We start from the raw sequence: 21,206 nt of genomic DNA, 5'->3' as shown, positions 1-21,206 counted from the left end.
ACTATATCCCTCAACCTTGATCCCCAAGTGTCTCCTATCCAGCTTAAGTCTCGACGTGTGCCTTTCGTACTACGTCCTAAAGTGGACAAGAAGCTGGATAAGCTGATTGTGCAGGGGGTGCTTGAGCCCACAGATCACTCTAAGTGGGAGATACCCATTGTCCTTCCCATCAAACCAGATGGTTCTGTGCGCATCTGTGGTGATTTCAAATGCACACTGAACCGTGCATTGCAGGCACACCCTTATCCAGTCCCTGTGGTCCAGCACCTCCTCCATTCTTTGGGCCAGGGGTCTCTTTTTGCCAAACTGGATATGGCACAGGCCTATCAGCAGCTCCCAGTGGATGATGCCACAGCTTCTGCCCAGACTATTGTCACACACAGGGGTGCCTTCAGGTGCTGTCGCCTATAATTTGGAATCAGAGTGGCTCCTGGGTTGTTCAAGAGCCTCATGGAATGGCTGTTACATGGGATACCGGGAGTCATCCCTTACTTCAATGACGTTTTAATCTCAGCCACCAGCCAAGATGCCCTTATTAGCCGTTTATGACAAGTTCTCACCCGGTTTCAACAAACGGGCCTTAAGCTCAAAAGGTCTAAGTGTAAATTTGGGGTTCCCAAGCTTGAGTTCTTAGGTTTTCTGATAGATGGTAAGGGCCTGCACCCTACCCCATCAAAGGTTGAGGCCATTAAAAAAGCTCTTAGTCCAATATGCAAAGCTGAATTGCAAGCTTTCCTAGGCTTACTCAATTTTTATAGCATGTTCCTGCCACATAAAGCATCTGTGGCAGAACCGCTTCACAGGTTATTAGACTGTAAGACTCCCTGGGTATGGGGGAGGGCTCGGGCCTCTGCTTTCATTGCTGTCAAGGACCTCCTTACCTCAGATGCTGTGTTGGTCCAATACAGCAACAGCATCCCCTTAACTTTGGCTTCTGATGCCTCTCCATATGGCATAGGGGCTGTCTTGAGCCATCTACTGCCAAATGGAACTGAGGCTCCAATTGCATATTTCTCTGGGACCTTATCCTCAGCTGAGAGAAATTATAGTCAATTGGACAAAGAAGCCCTGGCGGCTGTTGCTGCCGTTAAATGGTTTCACGACTATGTGTATGGCCATTTTTTTTCCAATTGATAACTGACAACAAGCCCCTGCTGGGGTTGTTGGCTGGCAACAAACAGACACCCCAGATCATGTCCCCTCGCCTATCTAGATGGTCCATCTTCCTTACGGCCTACTATTATCAGCTGGTCTATCGCCCTGGCAGAGAGGTGTCTAACGCAGATGGCCTCAGCTGATGCCCACTTCCTTTACCCATGGAGGACCCAGCCCCTGCCTCAACTGTGTTCTAGGTGGACAAATTTCCTGCCCTGATCACTGTAGCTGACATTGCCAGATATTCCAGATGGGACCACACCATAGCACAGGTTCTTGACTGGGTGCGCAGGGGGTGGCCTCAGGGACATCTCCCGGAGGAATTCCTGCCCTACAAGGCAAGACAGCATCAGCTGTCCATCTTGAAGGGCTGCTTACTATGGGGCAGCAGAATAGTGGTTCCTCCTAACTTACGCACCCCCATATTACAATACCTGCACGAAGGGCATCCTGGAATAGCCAGGATGAAGGCTTTGGGACGCAGCTATGTGTGGTGGCCTAAATTAGATCAGGCTGTCACTAAGTGGGTAGAAGGTTGCCAGAGCTGCCAGCAGTCCTGGCCAGAACCCCCCACAGCCACCCCTACAGAATGGGAGACTCCCAAGAGCCCATGGTCCCGAATCCATATCGACCTGGCCAGCCCAGTCCAGAGGCAAACTTTTTTGGTTGTGGTTGATGCATACTATAACTGGGTAGAGGCTGCTATCATGGCATCAACCTCTTCTGAGGCCATCAACAGGGTCCTACACAAATTATTTGCCACTCATGGCTTGCCCGACGTGGTGGTATCAGATAATGGGCTGCAGTTCATCTTGGCCATTTTCCAGATGTTCCTGGCAGGGTTGGGTATTAGGTGTGCCCAGGTTGCACTTATCATCCTGCCAGAATGGCCAGGCTGAGCAAGCCGTCCAGTCTGTTAAGGAAGCTCTGGCCAGATTCGGGCAGAGGAACTGGCAGGGCAAACTGACAAAATACCTTCTGGCGCAGCATGCCACCCCATGTCTAATTATAAATCTCAGCCCGGACAAGCTCCTCATGGGCCAGTGCCTTCGGACCACTCTGGATAGGTTACACCCTAGTTATGCCACCGATAAGCCACTGGACTCCACCAGCCGAATCAGGAATTTCGGAATAAAGGACAGCTTGTACGCCCAGAACTATGGGGGTGATCCCCTATGGTTGCAGGGACAAATCATTCAACTAACAGAGCCCCGTTCTTACAGGGTACAGCTCAATGATGGCCGTATCTGGTGGCGCCACATAGACCAGCTTCATGGACGACCATACACCACCTCCGCAACACCTCCCAGCTCGCCTCCCATTAGCCCTGTGGGGCCAACCCCGGCACCAACTCTGTAGCCAGTCGATGGCCCCGACACACTGTCTCAGCCAACGTTTCCAACGGCCAGTTTACCTGCAGATCCTGTTCTTCGTCCATCGACCGACTCTCCTGACGTGACGGGACCACTGACCCAGGCAGTTCCTGAGGTCCCAAAACAAACGCCTCCTCCATCATGCGGGGGCCCAGAATTATGATGATCTGGAAGGGTGCACAGGCGCCCAGCATATTTGTAGGAATACACATGTGCCATCCAAGGGGGGAGGAGTGCGGCATATGCAGCTATGCCTCTACCCAGCAACACAGAAGCATTGCCTATTGGCTGTGAAGTGACCGCTCGGCCAGCGGGAGAAATGAGCATGTGTCATTGGCTGCCCGCTTGACAGCTGCTGTATAAATAGCAGCCATGACAGAAGTTCAGTGTGTGTGTTCATTCTTGCTGTGAGTGGTGTTAGCTATTGTTATTGTTAACTTGATTAGAAATTGTTGAGAATATTTATAGCTCAGATTGTACATTTTGGCAGAGGTTAAACTGAAAGCTCAGAGAACAGACCCCTGCCAAAATAACTCGATGTTGTACAAACAGGATAAAGTTATCCATTTGTTTGAATCACCAGTTCCTTTCATTTAAGGACATTGTTTTTGATGCTATAACAGTATATTTCTTATACTTTCCTATACACCAGATATATTCCCTGTGCATTTACAGGATGTACAATTAACAGATTAAATGTCTGGGATCAGGGATTGTCATTTTGGGACAAGTATTCTCAGTAAGTTGAAATGTTACATCTTTAAGAACACTCTTTTTCAAAAGGACAAAGGGGGAAAAAACACAAAACAACACATTAAAAAGATGCATCAAAAAAGAAAAAAGACATTATATACATATTGTCCCTCTAGCTCAGGGATCAGCAACCTGCGGCTCTGGAGCCGCATATGGCTCTTTCACCCCTCTGATGTGGCTCCCTGTCACTCAAAATATGTGTCACAACCGCCAATGTGTGACACATGTCAGCACATGATTTATTGAGTTTTTCAACCCCCCGATAGGCCAACCATGGATAAATCCAAGAAAAGAAAAGTTTCAGAAGAAAACAAAGTTTATTTCAACTACATATGCTAGTTTTGTGGCTGCTCAAGAAATAGTCAGGCACGGGAAGGGTTTGTGGCTCCCGGTGTTTTCTTTTCTGTGGGAAACGGGTCCAAATGGCTCTTTGAGTATTTAAGGTTGTTCTGTATTTTGTATTTTAACTTTGTTTTGAATAAAATAAAAACAGGTAAAAAAAGAACACTCTTTTTCCAAAACACCAAAAGCCACAGAAATAAATGCCAGTCTAATTTTATCTTCTCAACCGGAAATATTTCCTTAGAGATTATCAAATTGTGCCTAACTGTCTACATGATTAATATCATTAATTACTTTAGGGATGTAGAGAGTAATTTCTCTTCATAGGATGTTTCCAAAGTGTTCGTGTAATGACTGTATCAGTATTTCTGTAATAAGATATGAGATTGACTAGCTAGTAGAAAAGAATTTTTTAAAAAGAAAAATAACTCAGATTGGTTGATAGTCCAATTGATATCCAATTAATTTAAATGGGAGAATTATTATTATGATAAATTCTTTGTGTTTGGATTTTGTCCTCTTTTCTCCCTTCCTCCTTTATATTTTTATTATTTTCTTAGATCATATATATTTTATATTTTTTTTATATGACTATAAAAATCTATAGCAACTAAACAATTGACAGTAGAAGAGTTATTTGGTGAAGCATTTTGAAATAGATATTACCTGGTTGAAACATTGGCTATGGATGCAATTGAACATGTAACATATGATGCATTTTACATTAGTCCCAGTCTCAAAAACATAAAAAGCATTAAATCTTATTTAATTGTCAATGTCCATTATTTGAATGGCTGGAGAAATATTTGGGATATTAAATGGCAAATGACCTTCTTTCATCAACAGCATCTTCATTTTTGAAATAACAGAATAACAAAATAACAGAACTGGAAGGGATGTTGGAGTAGGGGTGAAATGCTCCCGGTTTGGTCCAGTTCGCCCGAACCAGTAGTAAAAAAGGCTACTGGTTTGCCAAACCAGTAGTAAAAAATGTAAAAAAAAGTTCCGATGATCAGGTGAGCGATGAGCAATCATCAGAACTTTAAAAAAAAACTTTTTTAGCATTTTTTTACTACCAATTCTCTGAAACCGGTAGTTAAAAATGCTTTAAAAAGTAAAAAAAAAAAAAGTTCCGAAGAGCGTGCGTCGTTCAGCTGATCATTGGAAGTTTTTTTTTTTTTACTTTTTAGGCATTTTTTTACTACTGGTTCTTCAGAATTTGGCATTTGGTGCATGGTGCGCACTGTGCATGCGCACCTCATGTTTGGCGCACAGCGCACATGTGCAGCCAGCGAACCGGTAGTATACCAGTTCAGATTTCACCACTGTGTTGGAGGTCTTCTAATCCAACCCTCTGCTCAAATAGGAAACCCTATACCATTCCAGACAAAAAGTTGTCCAATCTGTTCTTAAAAACCTTCAGTGTTGGAGTACCCACAACTCCTGAAGGCAAGCCTTTCCACTGATCAATTGTTCTATCTGTCAGGAAATTTCTTCTTAGATCTAGGTTTGTTCTCTTCTTGGTTAGTTTTCATCCTTTGCTTCTTGTCCTACCTTTTGGTGCTTTGTATAATAGCTCTCTTTGTGGCAGCCCCTTAGATATTGGAACACTGCTAGATCATTGTGAAGAAGGTAATTTCAGAGCTACGTTGCAGTAAGATGAAATCTGAGAATGGGATGGGATATATCCTGGTAACTTAATTTTGTCCTCAAAGTTTTGTTCTAAAAAAAAAAAAAGCTTTGTAAAATTGTTTCACATACATATGCAAACACAAGTGATTTGGTATTCATACCTCCAGAGGCGTAGTGAATGCTTTTCATTTACGAGTACTGCCATTGTTCATTTCAGTTCTGACTTTAAAAGTAAATCAAGAAATTAGCTGAAGGCTTGGTCATGAGTAATTACACTTGCACTCTCAGGAGCTTGCTTGCCATCCATCCATTCCTTTTTATTGATTGTGCTGTGCAAAAACACATTATAAAGCTAACTTATTTGCTGCACAATTGGAATGAATAGCTCATTTAATTCCACAGCTATATTATTTGTATAAGTTGCTGAGTGCTAAAATAGGAAGTTGGATGGGCAGTTAAGAAAACCAGCTAATTTAGCTATTATTTACTTTCAGCTTTTCTCATGATCTCTAAGTAGTGATTATTGCATAAGATATAAATTTACTTTTTGAACATGAAAAAAAATTGGGAATACCTGCAAACCTATAAATGTACACTATTTTACATTTACATGTGTATTTAAGCATATTTGCCCTTAGAGGATGGCTTTTCTGTACTGAATGTGGGCAATGAAAATTGTAATTATTTGTTAAGTTGCAAAATTTATGTTTTGCCTGATTCCACAATCTCTGGGCAGCTCATATTAAAAAAAAAAAAAATCCTTGGATTTAAAAATCATTTTAAAGCAACAGAAGTATAACAGACCTCTTAAACCTTGAAAGCTTAACATAATCAGTTTTTTGTAATCTAAATGATTTTTCGTAATCATTCTATATGTTTGAGAAACAATTATGACAATAAAGTGTGTTGATGATTCTGGATTTGCAAATAGCAAGTCAATAACGCCAAGGTCAGGATATTTTACTGAAGAAAAGAAGGATATGGGAATTCTCCCCTATTCCATTGCAAAGCAGGCTTCATTGGAAGTTCTTGTTTTTCAGCCTGGGCGTTGAAGGCTGATGTGTGTGGGTGGGGGGGGGATTCTCTCCTTCAACCGTGTGTACTTGTCCTCCCACATCTATACCTTTGCTCTAAGGTAGAATTGGACTCAGGAAAACAAGTTACATTACAGTTTGGAAAAGTGAAAAACAGACTAGAGTGCTGCTTTAAAAAGCAGCAAAGATACTAATAGCACAAGTCTATACATGACTATTCAGATGGAAGTCCTGTTGGGCTCAATGTGGCTTAGCCAATCAAACCTGTATTATAGAAAATGCCACATATGCCACAATAAAATACAAAGATCTATAATTAACAACATTTTTAAAAAAATACAGTAATATTATATTTATTTATTTATTTATTTATTTATTTATTTATTTATTTATTTATTTTTGAATTTATATACCGCCCTTCTCCCTGAGGATTCAGGGCGGTGTACAGCCAGAATTAAAAAACATGAAATACAAATATTAAAAACAATTAATATATATATATAAATTTGGCCCAAAATTAAAAATACAAACCAATTAAAACATTTAAAATTTCTTCTTAAGCCAGCCCGGCTTGTTGGAAAAAGTGGGTTTTAAGGGCACGGCGGAAGGCACTAAGGTCTTGGATTCTCCTTATCTCTGGGGGCAACTGATTCCAGAGGGTAGGTGCCCCCACAGAGAAGGCCCTCCCCCTGGGAGTCACCAGCCTACATTGATTGGCTGATGGCACCCTGAGAAGGCCCTCTCTGTGGGAGCGTACGGGACGATGGGAGGTCGTCGGTAGCAGCAGGCAGTCTCGAAGATAGCTAGGCCCGATGCCATGGAGCGCTTTAAAGGTGATAACCAACACCTTGAAGCGCACCCGGAAGACCACTGGGAGCCAGTGCAGCTTGCGCAGGAGCGGTGTTACATGGGAGCGCCATGCTGCTCCCATCACTACCCGCGCTGCTGCATTCTGAGAAGAGCCTTGATAGTACAAGAGTTTAGTGCACCCTGTTATTAACACAGCTGCCTGCAATTTCTGCTGGTTCGAATCTCTCCAAGGCTCAAGGTTGACTCAGCCTTCCATCCTTTCTAAGGTAGGTGAAATGAGGACCCAGTTTGTGGGGGGCAATAAGCTGACTTTGTATAAAATATACAAAAGAATGAAGGCTATTGCTTAAAGCATTGTAAGCCGCCCTGAGTCTCCGGAGAAGGGCGGCATATAAATCAAATTAAAAAAAAAAAAAAATTCTGGACCAGTTGGAGCCTCCGGGTGCTCTTCAAGGGGAGCCCCATGTAGAGAGCGTTGCAGTAGTCAAGGCGAGAGGTGACGAGGGCATGAGTGACTGTGCACAGGGAATCCCGATCAAGAAAGGGCCGCAACTGGCGAATCAGGCGAACCTGACAAAAGGTCCCCCTAGTTACAGCTGTCAGATGTTCCTCCAAGGACAGCTGCATATCCAGGAGGACTCCCAGATTGCGAGCCCTTTGTTATAGTAACTATAGTACAATCACCAACATTTATACTAAACTTGGGACAGATACAACAAATGGTTATACAAAATTGGGCAACCTGGAAAGATATGCCAGGGTCCTGATCAGATAGAAGTGATAGATGGACATTGTGCTGTCTACCAAGGTAGTTCTTCAAAATGGGATAAATATATATCTTCCTTGATTTCTTATAGAACAACAAAGGAGCATATGGCTTAGAGATTCCACAGAACCATCTCCACATGGGCCCACGCAATGCTGAAATGGGATGTTTTTATACCTCCCAAACAGAAACTGCAGAGGATAATGCATCTATCTTGGCCAATGTGAAACACTGACAAAATGTCAAAATTAGAACTGAAGAGACATAAGATGATGGCACATGTCCATTTGGGGAGAATCCAAAACTGTAGGGTTGGATGTTAGGCTTAAACTGGTTTGAAAATCAATATCCCAGATTTGTTGTTTACTATGACTATTGGCATTTTCAAGCCCTAATGGACAGAAACTTTCCAAAGAAAGTCCTGAGGACTGGATTTGCTATTGACTCTTGTTAGCCAGGTTGATTTAAAACAGCGTCTGAGAACCAGTGGAGCCAGAACTGCAGAGAAAAAAAAATCAATTTCAAGGAGAAATGAAGGAACTGCAGATCTGTCTTGATGGCTCCATTGCTGAGCTGTTTTTATCCTCTCTTTGTCCAGGTGTAGTATTTTTGTTTTTATATTATTTATTATTGTGGCTTTTAGATTTTTGTTTTAAACTGACTGTTTTATTGTTCTGCACTGCCCAGCGTCCCCTTTGGAGGAAGTGGGCAGCAATATTAATTTGATTAAACAAACAAACAAATAAACAAACAAATAAACAAACAAATAGTAACATCTGGCACTCACAGAAAACAAACCTGTTTCTAATTGTAAGGCAGCATTGTTAATGTGTCTTAGAACTGCAAGTATTGTTCTTACAAATTGGGACTGGACAGCTTCCAGGATATTAAACTTTATAAAAATGCAAATTAGAACACCATAATGTAGCTGAGAGATTACCTTAGCAAGGAAAATTTTGCAGGCTGCAGGAATAAAAAGCTTGAATGGAAGACTCTGAAGACAGCTTTGGGCCTACATTGGGCCCAACAAGAGAAATGTGTGCTCCAAGATAAGGAACCCTGAAATTGCCACCCCAAGATATTTATAAGTACTACCTACTCTATTGGAGGCCCATTAATTTTCCATTATGTAACCTAGTGTTGTATCATGCAATCACTGGAACTCTAATTTTTTAATAATTTACTACAAGTTGTTCTTTTAGGCAAAAGGAAGCCAACACCCTCACAATTCCTTTTCATTCCCACCTGGGAGATGAAAAATACTACTACATTGTTTGCATATAGCAAGGCTGAAATTGGACGATCTGCTAATATTGGAGAGTGATGACTAGAAGATGGTAAAGCTGAATTAATGAACTGAACAAATTAAAAAGTAAGGGGGCTTAGATACCCCTTTTCCTTACCCTTCTTATCATGGAAACAACTTCAGAAACGTGTACCTAGGGGAAACATTTCACTCTTGATATGTCAAAATAGAGAGTCTGGATAAGAAGGAACAATCTTTTATCCATATAAGATTCCTGAAGTTTTTGTCATAGCCTCTCCCTTGGAATCAGATCAAAAGCTGATCTGAAATCCATAAAAGCTGCAAAAGGGGTGCCATTGGGTAGTGAAGAATATTTTTAAGCTAAATGGCGTGAAACCAGAATAATGGTCTAAGGTTGAATGGTCCCCTCTAAATCCTTCCTGTTTCTTAACTCTAATTATTTGTACTTTGGACACAATCCAACACTTTAAATAAAGATACTTTACATATACTTTGCTTATTATATTAAGCAAGGTAATTGGTCTATAGTTGGCAGGGTTAAGTCCATTTCCTCTGTTCCTCTAAAGAGGGATAACTATGGCCTCATTCCATTCAGATAGAAAATGTGCTGTGCTATTAATATAAGTTAAAAGAGCAGCCAGCACTGGGGCCTACCAATCTTTACTTTCTTTCAGAAACTCTGGAGGGAGTTCCAGGAGCTTTCCCAGATTTCAGTTGTACAATGAAATATACACACAGGAAGTATAGATACAGGAAGGCATTCAGAGAAATCATTACTGAGTGAGGAACCACCACTGGATTATTTATTTAATATTTCTGGTTTTAAAAAGTTCTGAAAGTAACTTGTTCAAATATCCGCAGGTATTTGGCAGATGAAATTTAAAATACTACTTATAGGAGAGCAGTTAACTAGGCACCATAACCAGGCTCTTAAGCTTAATTTTCTCCCCCAATCCTCTTTAAGTGCTTGTCCTTCTTAGTTTTATAAGTGCTTTATAAAACATCTTGTGCTCTCTGAATGACTGAAGGGAACCCAATGAATTGTTAGGTTGAAAAGTATGCTCTGCAGTAAAAAGGGCCTTTTTAAAAAACTCTTTACCAATTTGTTAAACAAACCCTAAATAATGGGGCCTGAGAATATGGATAATAGATTGATAATATGACAATATCTTTTCAGAAGAATCTGCCAAACAGATTTGGAAGGGGAGTTGAAGTAAGAGTTCTGAATTTAAAGTTTCTTGCAATTCTAGAAGACTATTTGCTTTGAATGCGTGTTTTTGTTGTGGCCCCAGAGACAGCTAGGAATTTAAGAATTACTTTTGGACTGATAGCAGATTAATAGGGAATGGTCACTATCTGGATTTATTAGATGAAGTATTGTATGTGGAACCATAAAATAATCAAACACACTTACTCCTTTGGAGCTTCAGAAAGTTAGTCCCACATCCAGGCTATCTATGAGCTAGATAGCTTGCTTACTCTGAAGCCTGCCACATTATAGTTTTATTTTTAGACTGTTGAGCCAATAAAGGAAATATTATTTCATTTGAAGGGAGACACCAATTAAAATGAGTTTGTAAAAAAGCATCTGACTCTCCAATATGAATACTGAAATTACCAGCAATAATTACTAATGCATCTGGATACTGGCAAAGCAGTCTGGAGATATAGTTGCCAAGAATATCCCAAATACTATTAACTTCATCATGTCTGTGTAATAAGGGAAGATATATATTGATGAATAACATATTGTGAGGCTTAAGATGAACGAAATGGGCTAGTGCCACACTGCCACGTGGCCCCAACACAGTCACAGAGACGTTAAATTTTGTAGTGACCATTTTGTTCAAACCTCCAGAGGAATCTTTTATTTTTAACATTGGGTAATGCTTGGAGTGTGTATGGAATGTACCTAGAGAAAGAAATATCACCTTGGCCCATGTTTCCTTCAGCAACAAAATATCAGGAATTAATATATTTTAGAAAAAAGCTATGCTATTAGGATGGAGTCCAGAAGGAAGCAGAAGTTAGGAAAGAGTCAGGATAGTTGGATTTTTGGTTGTTTTATTGGGATTCTTTTCTTCTGAAGGTCTATGGCTTCTTTATTACCTTTATTGTTCTTGCTTTTAAAGTGCAATCCAGCCAGTGTTGCTGATTTATTTATGTGATTTTATTTATATAGCCACCCAGCTAACCTAAGCAATTCTGGGCAGCTCATGGTAATTAAAACAGTATCAAAAAACAGAAAACACATCAAAACAAATATGCATTTTTTAAACTAAGCTTGATTTTTGATGATTATGTACATAAATCAATGTGTTTTCAGTACAACAATGTGGAGGTGGTTTCCTATTACCTTTTGGGGAAGTATCGTTTTCAATTTCTCAATTTAATTTAGAGCCTTTGTATTTCCAGTGATGTCCTAGAAATGGTGGCATTTCTGTATGCATGCACATGAGAAAACTTAGAGTGAAACTGCAGCTCTGTTGGTTTTATATTTAACATTTTCTGTTTATTTTCTGAATAGATAAACATGTCCCTTTCCAGATCTGTTATTTGAGACAACCTATGTCCCCACGTTCCATAGAGATGATTTTCATTAGATGAAGTTATGAACAAAGAAAATATTTTTAACAAATTTCTCCAGTGCTCCAATCCTAATCTAGGATTCTCACATGAAATTCAGTTTTGCCTCCAATTTCCATGGATGATTGACTCTGAAGTTAGTCATTACTGACTTTGGAAGGTTCCGAAGAAATGAGGTTTTCTAGAAAAGGTGTTGGAGAAAGAGGAAGATTGAATAAAGACCTGAAGCATTCTTAGCAATATTCCACTGTAGGACCAAAGATCCAAAGTCTTCAAACAAATGTAAAATAGAATATGAAATGACAGGCACTCATTCATTCATTCATTCATTCATTCATTCATTCATTCATTCATTCAATCAATGACTTATTTCATATTAAAACTATATCCATATCATCTATTTTAAATACCCATTTTAACCATAGCAAAAATCTGCTATTAAAAAGCTAACACCAAATAGCTAAAAATATACAATAAACAAAGCAATTATAATTTTCTAATACAGGCCCTCCTGGATTACAAATTAAACAGTAGAGCTCAGTGACATTTGTGAAAAGTTGTGCCTGTATTTCTCTAAGTATTTAGAGTAAGAGGTTGTATAATAGAGTAAATGAATTGGGTTTCCAGTCCACTTGCTCTAATTAGTAATGCTATCATAGATATGATATATTCAATACCACTATTGATATAGTCAATATATGTTTGTTTAAAAATAATTGAGAATTTAAAAAGTCGAGAATACATTAGGAGCAAATTCTACTTGAAAAATCTTGTCAATTAATTTATTATTGAAAGAAATAATGCAAGCCAAGAATCCATAACATACTGCCTTCAGGCACTAATGTGCTTCCAGACAATTCCCCTGGTGCCCAACAAGTTCAACTTCCCTTGGAGCTTGTTAAAACTATTTTAATTAATTATTTACATTAATTAATTTTAATTAATTTAAGTAGGATATTGACATGCTGCAGAGCAAAGTACCAGCCTTTTGCAGTGCAATTTATTTGCAAGAATTCCTTTGGCATCCCAAAAAAGCTAATTTGCCTTTTGGTAAATGGTGTCCAGTGATTGACCACGCTCATCACAGCAGCCCTGTTAGTCTGCAAGTTTTTCGCAGGAATCATCTTTTCTGCAAGCCTATCAAATATTTTGACTTCCCAAATGTGCCTCAATCCTTGAAACATTGAACAAATAACTTGCTCAAGTTACTTATCAAAATAAAACTTTAGGAAGTTGAAAAAAAAAATTCCTTGTAGTTAGCTTGTTCCAGGCAGACAGCTATGTTGGTCATTCCTGGACAGCTGGTGTCTGCTCTCGGCCTTCCTTAGCCTCTTTTTTTTCTGATGGGAGCCTGATACTAAATAATGGTTTTAATCTGTGGGATATTTAAAATGGTGTCTACATCAGTATTTCTCAATCTTGGCAAGGTTGAGAAATGCCGGCTAATTCTCAGCCACTTATCATGTCTCAGAACACTGTAAATCAAGTGGCTAGGTGAGATTTCTCAGATATATGGAAATAGGAGTGAAGAAATCACAAGGTTTCTTTGTTTGGCTTCTCATCAGAGAATCCATGTTGGTAATTTTCTTCTTAAACGTGTATTAATTATTTTTGTTTGTGTTTATTCATCTTCTTGATATAGATACACAAAAGAAGGTTCCAGAGGATTTTGACATAGACATGGATGCACCAGAGACAGAGAAAGCTGCTGTGGCGATACAATCTCAATTCAGAAAATTCCAGAAGAAAAAGGCTGGCTCCCAGTCTTAGTCTCTACCTCAGTTTTCCCCATCAAACACTAGTCTTATCTGGAAATGAATTAAAACATTTAGATGCATGTACAGGAATAACCACTATTTAAAACCCCAATTGTCAGGTATCAAAATAAGTATGCATATACTGTGTCTTAGTCTCTATATTGACATTCAGTATCAAGTCTTCTGTAATCCGTATTTTACCTGATATGAAAATAAAATATTAGGATGAAATTACTGAAATTTGGTCAGTCTTGAGCTGCATTCTTATATTATTTCAATAAATCCAGTGCTTTAAATTAAAACAATGCAAATGTCCACTTTTGTCTTCACTGGGAGCGATAATCACTACATTATATTATGTTTTGAGCTTATTTATTTTCTGAGGAATGAGGGTATACATTTTTCTTATCTCATTTGGTGGACCAAAGTGTCATCCACATGTCAATAAACAATATTTTTCCATGACTGGAAAGAGCCAAACATTTAAGCCATTTTCAAGTCTAAATGTTTAATTGACTGAATAATAATAATAATAATAATAATAATAATAATAATAATAATAATAATAATAATAATAATAGAGTTTTGAGTGGTGACATGGATACTTTAACCTTGCAAGTTTTGGAGCATCATTTCTGCCCTTGGCAGCCCCAACTACTTAAACATGGTTCACTCATGCTGAGGCACAAAAGGTGCCTTCAATTTATGGACTACGTGGAGCTCCTAAAAACTAAATAGCAAAGTATTATTTTTAAGAGGCTTGGATAATGCTCCAAAAAGGGACTCTCCTGAGCCCTATCCAAAATAACATCTATTCAGATGTTAATTATGCTATATACAGTTGACATGACAGAAACAGTGGCCTTTCACAGAATTTTTATTACCTCGACTTCATCATTTTCAAGATAGCAGGCCTTAGAAGTATGATGAAGATATCCATAGAAATAACTCAAGTTGCTTCATGTTGAACCAGACTATTTAGCTTTTAGTATTAATCAGCAGTCACCCCGTGTTTCAAATGGGAATCTTTCACAGCTTTACGGGGAATAGACCAGAGAAGCTTTAAATGAATTGATCTATCTTGCTATTCTTTCAGATAGTTGATCCTGCAGTTCACATACTCAGAGGAAAAATGCCTGCAATCAAATGTCATTCTTTTTTATTTAAACAATTAAGTAAAATATAAACAACTCCTTGAAGTAAAAATGTGACACAGATTAATTCTCATGCAGATTTATTAAAACATAGACATTAAAAAATAAATTTATGTTCCAGCAATAGTTAAGATTGGGTTCTGATCACAATAATTGTAGAAACACTTAAATCAGTGAGGCTTCTAGCACTCACAGCTAGGATATCCCATTAATATCAAGGCAAAATCTGGATCCATTCAAATGCCTTAATCTCTCTCTGAATGCAAAGAGATAATACACTGAAGTTCTGAATTTATTTCAATTACAAAAAGGCAAATATGAGGAAAAAGTATCACTTATATAATATCATTGATGCTGATAGTAATAATGCTGCAAAGCAGTCAAATGCCATTTGGTGTTAAATGTTGGGCATATCAAATTAATCAAAAGCTTCCGCACAGGGGTTCCATTTATTAAATGCTTTCTGCATTTGAAAGCTGACTTATAGATTAATTGGCAGGCATCAAAGGTTATCCAGCCAATTCATGACATCAGCACAATCATGTAAGCCAGATATTTAATAGTAATCTTTTCTGATGAGATCACAGGATAAAAGAAGGCAGTGAAGGTGGGCTTCTTTCCAACATCTGCTAATTCTGAGAGTTGCCTCCTATGACTGTTTTAGCACAACGTATTCCCTCCCTGCCACCTGCTTTATGTAGTTGGACCAGATTGGAGATTGCAATATTTACTACTGCTCCGATTTTTATGCAGTTTGCACATGAGGGGAGAATAGCAGCATGAGAACTACCGAAAAATATTTTTAATGGAGCTAAATTCTTGTGATTAGATTCTTTCAGATCTCTTACCCTGTATTAAACAATGGGTTAAATATTCTGGTTCCTCACCTACTTTAGTCTCAGCACAGAGAGAAGGACACTTACAGTTCATGGGGAATTTTGATTATTTTTATTGTCCAACAAATATCATTTGTGGGCATAACATGTGGAAATAATTTGTTTCAATCAAGCAAAAATGAACTGCATGTATGAGCCTTTTTTCAACCTGGCATTTCTTGATATAGTAGAATACAACTCCCATAATACCCATCAGTCAAATTGACTTAAAAGTGTAAGAATCGCAATTTAACAACTTTAGAGGTTATTACACAAAATAGATAAATTTTAGTAAGTATAGAGGCTCTCCTTCAAAAATGCATTTTTATAGATTAGAGTGATTACAAAGACTCCAGATTAGAAAGATGCAGATGCTTCCCAATTGCTTATCAGCAAATAGCTTGCTTAGCTCTCATTTTATGTGTGTCAGTTAACAAAAGTACACAAGTTTCATCATCTCACTTTCAGTGAAGCATATGGAGTGGTAGCTTACATATTCAAATATTTGCTTGGCCCTGTAACAATGTATTACTATAATTTGGGTGATCAGAAGGAATGGAGCTTTATAAGAGAGAGCATTCCCCAGCTGTTTAGAGGCACAGCATTTCCTGTCCATAGCAATCACAGCAAAACTTTCCACATGTCTCCTTTCTTTAGTTTACTAGCGGAGCTGCAACAAAACCAAAGTAAAGCAGTGAGAGGTAATTCACTTCAGTGCAGCAACTCAACAGACAGTGATAGCTGTGGAGAACCAGTTGTTCTGGAAGAATATTATGTCTTGAGCTGCTGGTCTCTGGATTAGCCCAACAAATACAATAAATGCTTCAGACTTACCATTAGTAGAGGTAGAAGAATAAAAAAAAAGTGCTGGTCAAATCCAGGTATCATTTTGTTGTTCATCCAATTATTTGTGATGTGACACACAGCTCACTAGGATTGTCTTTGAGTTCTTATGAGCTCATGCTTCTGATACCTGGTTTCCTGTCTTTGGCTGGCTTCTTTTTCTATTCTATTTTTCTAAACATCAATGTCTTTTCTAAAGATCCTTGGTTTCACATTAAGTGACCAATATATTTAAGTCTTAATTTCATCATTAGCACTGCTGACTGTTTTTACTTAATCTAGTATTGAATTATTTGCTTTTCTTCCTGTCCAAGGTACCCTCAGCAATTTTTCTAGCACCACAGTTCAAATGCATTGATTTTTCTTTATTCAGTCTCTCTGATAGTACAGCTTTCACAGCCATATATTACAAATATTTTGTGGCTTTGTACAGTACAGATTTTTTTGGGGGGGGGGGTAAATTACACTTTAACATATTATTTATGATCTTTCCTCCCAAGAAGCAGATGTCTATTTTTTCATTGTAGTAATCATTATTTCTGTAGACTTTTAAGCCCAGGAAGTAAAATCTGTTACTGGCTTCGATACTCTCATTTTTCACCTTCAGTAAAAATTAGATTACCAAAATAGTTTCATCATAACTTCTGAGGTTGTTCAATTTCTTCTGGAAATTTTAATTCCAGATTCTATTTTTGTAGCTAAGCATTTCTCATAATATAATCTCCATATGTTAAGTAGTTGGGATGACAGTATATATATTCACTAACTGAAGCAGTTCTCAATATCCATTTTGACTGTTATTTTCTAGTCAGTGTAAAATATCTACACGTTAGTGTATGGATAGTCTCTAAAACACATCCTATGTTTTTAAGGATTGTCCACAGTTTCTGCCAAGCCCTGCATCAAAGCCTTTGTAGAATCAACACAGAAAATAATGTTTTAATCACTCACTTGGCTTTTCCATTATCTATCAGATATTTGCAATGAGATCCGTAGTGCTGCTGCTGAAATCAGATTGTATCTCCAGTATTTTTGTTCCATATATTGTTAAAGTCCAGGCTGCAAAATCTTGAGCATCATCTTGATAGCATGCGAGATAAGTATAATTGTTCATTACTCTGAATAGCCTTAGCTCTTCCCTTTTTTGGTATTGGAATAAAGACTGATCTTTTCCAGTCCTCAGGCCAGTTCCGTGTTTTCCATACCCACATTGAAACTGCAAGAAGCACTTTAATGCTATGACCTTACAAGCAGATCTATTGGAAATCTTCTAGGTCATAAACCATCAAAGTTTTTTGTGGCTTTTTCAAATGTCTGGTTTTCATTTAGTCTTCATATCTTTGTATGTACCAGTGATTTGGGTCTTTTTGTAGAGACTTTTCATGTATTATTTACATTTTTTTTTCTCCATTTGTCTTTTGTTATGTCCATCTTTGTATAAAAGTTTTTCTTGATTTCTCTAATTCTCTGAAATAAATGTCTTCTCTTTAGTATTCTCTAAAATCCAAACAGTTGGGTAAATTTTACTCTTTTGCTGCTGCTTTTTGCCTTTCCTCAGCTGTTTTCAACATATCTTAACATATCAGTCCAGCGTTCTTAAGGCACTCTCTCAGATCTAATCCATTAGATCAGTTATTTATCTCACTACATATTTGGATGGGATATCCAAATTGTATCTTCATGATTTTGTTTGCTTTCTTTAGTGGAATTTGGCAAGTTTATATTCTGAACCACTAGATTTTAATTTTGTTGACTGATTAGAGTTCCTCCAACTTTGCTTCTGAACTATTTAGTCAGTTAAGTTTCAATATTGTCCATCTGATAGTGTCTATGTGCCAAATTGTCTGTTAGGTTTTTGGAAAAAGACATTTCTTGTGAACATCAAATTATCCAACTGAACTCTTGGACTGCTTAGCACTTCAGAAGACATGTTTTAAAAGGATCTCCCTCAACTTGTACTTTGAACCCTACCACATAACATACAATTCAATGATGAGAAATGCAATATTCTGCACTTAGGTGAAAAACCAATTGGACAAGCGTAAGATAGGTAGTTTCTGGCTTGGCTTGGTATTTGTGAGAAGATCTGGGTATCCTGCTAGAGAACAGATTAATCATTATCCAGCAGTGTGCTTCAGCTGTCAAAATATCTTATGTAATCTTGGGCTGCATTCAAAGAGATTCAGTGACAAGAAATGATAGCTCTACTCTAGGCTGCATTTGACAGATTGCACCTGGAATATTGTATCCGCTTTTGGTTACCACAATATAAGAAGAATACCAAGGAATAGGACAAAATACAGAGAAGAGTGATAAAAATAGTGAAAGACCTAGGCACTAAATCCTACGAAGAACAGTGAAACAAACTTTTTTATGTTTAACCAAAGAGAAAGCTAGGGACAGACATAATAGCACTCTTCAAATACTTGAAGGGCTATCACAGGGAAGAGAATTTTATTCTCCATCGTTCCCAAGGGTAGAAAAAGTACCAGTGAGTAGAAATTTTGTAGAGGGAAATCTGAATTTGAAATAAGGGGAAATTTCATGTCTGTAAGAGATATTAAACAGCAGAATAGTCTGCTTTCTGGAGCTGTAGATGCTCAGTCACTGGAGATTTTCAGGCAGTTTGGATAGTCATTTGGTCTGGTCTGGTCTGGTCTGGTCTGGTCTGGTCTGGTATGGTATGGTATGGGAGAGTCCTGTCCTGAATAGGGAATTAGACTTAGAAGCCCCTTTTCCCCTGACAGCTCCTTAGCTACCTTCTGACCTGAAAAACAGATCTTCTACTATCACATAGATATTGTCCTGAATACAAATATCCATGCTAGGTTTTGGGCAGAATATTGCCCTACAATTTCCTTCTTCAATAGAATGTTTTTTGTTTTATCCCTCATTTATGAACTACAGGCACTCCTTGACTTACAACAGTTTGTTTAGTGACCATTCAAAGTTACAATTGCACTTAAAAAAGTGACTCATGACTGCTTTTCTTACACAACCATCCCTCTAGTCACATGATCAAAATTCAGATGCTTGGCAATTGACTCATATTTATAATGGTTGCGGTGTCATGTGATCATCTTTTGTGACCTTCTGGTGAGCAAAGTCAATGGGAAAGCCAGATTCACTTAACAAACCTGTTACTAACTTAACTGCAGTGATTCTCTTAACAAATGTGGCAAGGAAGGTCATAAAATGGGGCAAAATTCATTTAAATGTCTCACTTAGCAACAGAAATTTTGGCCTCAATTATGGCTGTAAATTGAGAATTACCTGTTCTCCTTTGGTACTTCTGGGAATGTGTACTCTGAGTGGAAGAGCTCATATCATTGGGATACACAAGCATAAGGAGGTAGGACTTGGAAGATGAAAAGATACAGCTTCCAAGCCTATCTTAACATAACTTAAGCTTCATTCAACACACCAAAACTGCAGAGAGAAACTTGTTGTTAAAGTTGCACCACACAATAAGAAAGCACCAAGTATTTACAGAAAAAATTATTACAGTAGTAATAAATCTGGAATTTATAGAAGTTTTCTTTTTAGTCCATGATGTTCACTACTAGCAAGAAAAGGAAAAAAAATGGTGAAACTAAATATTATTTGAAGGAGAAAAAAATAATGCTTAACTTCCCTCTCCCTGCAGTAATTTAATTTAACTCTGAATGGCATCTCTGACATCTCATAAACATAGATGAACATTTCTGCCAATCTGTTTCAAGTCAGTGGAAGACTGACTTGAATTGGGGACAAACACAACACTTGTATCATAACTGCTTGTTTATTACTGATTTTTGAGGAGGCAGTAAAATATTATTGCATATCCTTCCATTTGTAAATATGTATTGTAGACATTTCTAATCTAGGCTTTTATCTGCAACTTTTCAGGTAGCTTTGCTTCCTCGATCCCTTGTTTATTTAGTCACATCAGAAAATATTGGCAACTTCAGTTCCTTACAGATGCAGATATTCTGTGTATCTTTTAGAACAGGCTGAGAATATCTGAAAGGAATATTTATTACATCATTTCCTTGCACGCACGCACAAATCAAATCATACATGCAAAATTATTCAGCTACTGTGGGTGCATCTTCAAATGACGTGTTAACCAGGATACCTTATGTAAATAAATGTAGCAATCTAGCTTTGAAGGAAAAAAGGGAAAAAATCATTCCACTGGATTTGAAATGGTTATGCATGTATTTAAATTTGCCTCCTGCTGTCCCATAGACTTAAGCCAAGGCTGCTTCTCCACCAGAGATTTAGGACACAGTCAGAAAGCCATATTAACAGTCATTTCTCCTTTTCTGGATTGGTAGAAAAGTTTGCCAGCATAAAGTGTACTGTCCCAATGCCTAAGTGCTACAGCTGTATTCCAGGATAAGTTAAGAAAGCAATTGATTAATTCCCTCACTTCATTTCCCTGCCTGCTGAGTATCCCCCCTTGCTGAAAAATACAGCTATCAATTACTTGACCAAACATCAGAGGGAATCTGGTGACATCTTTTCTAACTAACAAATTTTGGCTTCCATCCGCAAAGCAAGAATGTTTTACATCCACTCTTAAACATGCTATTCCCAATTCATAGCATTGGTTTATACTCAGAGTTCTGCATGGGAAGGAATTTTATCACTGGGGCTCTGCAAGGACAGAGTATAGGTACAGCAAACATATAATTCTCATTTTCAATTTCCTTACTTCTGCTGTCAATAGAGTTAAGACCTGAGGAATCATTCTGTTGTGATCCTGAAGTCTGAATCCATGTTCATAATCTGAGTGGATCAATGAACTAATACAGAACAAAGTTGATCTTTATTATGCTGGACTGCCCTGTCCTGCTCATCAAAATGAATGGAAG

General features: G+C 38.1%; 1 protein-coding gene across 1 annotated transcript in view; it reads left to right on the top strand.

The window, feature by feature from the left end:
* The window catches only part of PCP4 (Purkinje cell protein 4), a 69,608-nt gene extending 55,953 nt beyond the window's left edge, over positions 1 to 13,655 (top strand). The window contains exon 3 of the mRNA XM_070943502.1: positions 13,361 to 13,655. Within this exon, the coding sequence (XP_070799603.1) occupies positions 13,361 to 13,488 (128 nt within the window). The 3' untranslated portion in view covers positions 13,489 to 13,655. The remainder of the gene's footprint in view (positions 1 to 13,360) is intronic.
* Positions 13,656 to 21,206: the final 7,551 nt, after the last annotated feature.

The sequence above is a fragment of the Pituophis catenifer genome, unplaced genomic scaffold, assembly GCF_029215685.1.
Source record: "Pituophis catenifer annectens isolate HBS135680 unplaced genomic scaffold, rPitCat1.0.hap2 SCAF_4, whole genome shotgun sequence".
Classification (NCBI taxonomy): domain Eukaryota; kingdom Metazoa; phylum Chordata; class Lepidosauria; order Squamata; family Colubridae; genus Pituophis; species Pituophis catenifer.
The sequence above is the reverse complement of the archived record's forward strand: the minus strand, read 5'-3'. Positions and strand labels throughout refer to the sequence as shown.